A 2,041-nucleotide genomic window follows, 5' to 3' on the forward strand; every position below is an offset into this window, starting at 1 on the left:
AAGAGGAAAGGGCAGGTCTTTTAAAAAATCCTCCACAATACTTTTCATAAAAAAATAAATGTTAATCTTAAATAATTCTGAAGTGTTTTTTTTTTTTTTTTATAAAAGCTGTGTTTTTTTAAATCTTCCAACCCTTTTGTGTTGACAACTAAAAGCAGCGTCCACCTTTTAATCTGTCAGAATCAGCCAGAATGTTTCCTGTAGTCACTGCAGTATTTTTAAGGCTTTGGCTACACATGACATTTTAAAACATAACTTTTTTTTTTAGACAAAATATTTCATTCATTTTACATTTTACATTTTTTCTAAATTGACGGGTGAAAAAGACATATCAGAATAAACATGCTTTAATTAGTGTATAAGTGGACTTCCTATCCCTACCTGTCTCTGAGGTCTTCAGGGTCATTTGAGTATTCCGTCTCTCTGAGTTTATGACCAGGTCGACGGGGTCGTGACTAATGGAACAGAACAAATAGCACAGGTTTGAATAGCTGATCGTATATATATATATATATATATATATATATATATAGTATTTAGCAGCACTAAAATTGATCCTATCTGGATTTAGGCCACTAAAAACTCTGCAGTCTCACTTTTCCAAAATGCTGTGTGATTGGCAGCCGGCTCTGTAAGCTGTCAGACTGAGCACGGCGGTGTAACATTGATCCCCCCCTCTGCAGGCTGTGATCCTCATGGTGGACCTAGAAAAAAACTGGCAGTTAGCAGCATTTGGGTGACATCAAATATTTTAAAACATTAACATGAACCTACCTTTTGAATCAGCAGGTTTTTCAAACCAGACTTGGAAAGAACTTTGGCCTGTTAGAGATAACAGCGAACAGTTAGGTGGTAACCTGCAATACAAAGCTGTCCTCTATAAAGCACAGACAAACAGCCTCTGGCTGCACTCACCTTCATATTGGCTTTGGTCTTCATGTTGAGGATTAGAGCTCCACCACCTCTCTGTAAAAAGGACAAATGTAAGACTTTTCAGTCCAAAAAGCAAACTAGGAATCACTGAATGAACTTACCCTTAAATTGCCAACTAACTGCTGATAGGATTTGCCCCTCCCTGTAAATTAGAATAAAAATAAAGCAGTCAAAACTAGTTAAAATTCAATAACTTAAACAATAGCATAACCTAAGTTGACCAAAACTTCTGAGTATGCTGAGTTAAAATGGTTCAAATAAATAAGACTGTCTCATAGAAAACCAAGTGGAATTCAATGTCTGTAGAAGAATATTTACTCCTGCACTTGGAATATCAGGGGTGAGTGATTTAAAAATCATAAAATGTAGTGTTAGTTCACTACATAAGCTTTTACTAAACATTGATTTTATCAAAGTATCAAACTGCAGCTGTTATCAGACAATGACTGGTTTTCGATGACTTGCTGTCCTTATAATCTAAAAAATACACACCTGCTGTCATTTCACACTTTGTTATCTCATCCTCAAAGAGGTCATCTGGTCCCTTCCCTTTGTTAAGAATGTCCAGGCGACTGTCAATGAACTGCAAAAAAAGTGGAGAAACAATTCTTAAACCAGATGAATTACTTGATTATCCTATCAACTTTTAGTAACAATGGAATATAATAACCTCTAAGGCATTGATCTCAAACTCAACTTTTGATGAAGTTTTAGACACAGCCCACCTGTTTCAAATGGTTTAACTACCAACCCAAGCTTAGCAGAGATTTGCTATAGAGCTCAGATGGAACTTAGATGTACTGAAATAGAGGCACATCTAAAAGTTGCAGGGGACAGGCCTATTGAGGACTTGAGTTTGAGACCAACGCAAGGTTTATTCTAACTTTTAATCTAAAATTATTAATTCCTTTTGTAAACTGTGGTTTAAAGCAATCATGTAATTTCACCAACATGTTAAAGAATCTGTTCAGGGAGAAAAATATCAGGGTGATGAGAAAAAAAAATGGAAAAATCCAAAAGGCTGGTCAGGATTTCATGAGGAGGGATGAATTAACATTGCAAATAAATAAAATGCTCTAAAATTCTGAAAAGGGTAAAAAAAAAAAAG

At 35.3% G+C, this 2,041-nt stretch overlaps 1 protein-coding gene across 1 annotated transcript in view; it reads right to left on the bottom strand.

The window, feature by feature from the left end:
• The window catches only part of LOC107082460 (DENN domain-containing protein 1C-like), a 16,354-nt gene that overhangs the window by 5,178 nt on the left and 9,135 nt on the right, over positions 1-2,041 (bottom strand). The window contains exons 10-15 of the mRNA XM_015371150.1: positions 1,426-1,516; positions 1,035-1,075; positions 916-966; positions 775-822; positions 597-704; positions 382-455 (exon numbers count right to left, since the gene is read on the bottom strand). Coding sequence (XP_015226636.1) covers positions 382-455; positions 597-704; positions 775-822; positions 916-966; positions 1,035-1,075; positions 1,426-1,516 — 413 coding nt within the window. The remainder of the gene's footprint in view (positions 1-381; positions 456-596; positions 705-774; positions 823-915; positions 967-1,034; positions 1,076-1,425; positions 1,517-2,041) is intronic.

The sequence above is a fragment of the Cyprinodon variegatus genome, unplaced genomic scaffold, assembly GCF_000732505.1.
Source record: "Cyprinodon variegatus isolate N-32 unplaced genomic scaffold, C_variegatus-1.0 Scaffold54, whole genome shotgun sequence".
NCBI classification, from domain to species: domain Eukaryota; kingdom Metazoa; phylum Chordata; class Actinopteri; order Cyprinodontiformes; family Cyprinodontidae; genus Cyprinodon; species Cyprinodon variegatus.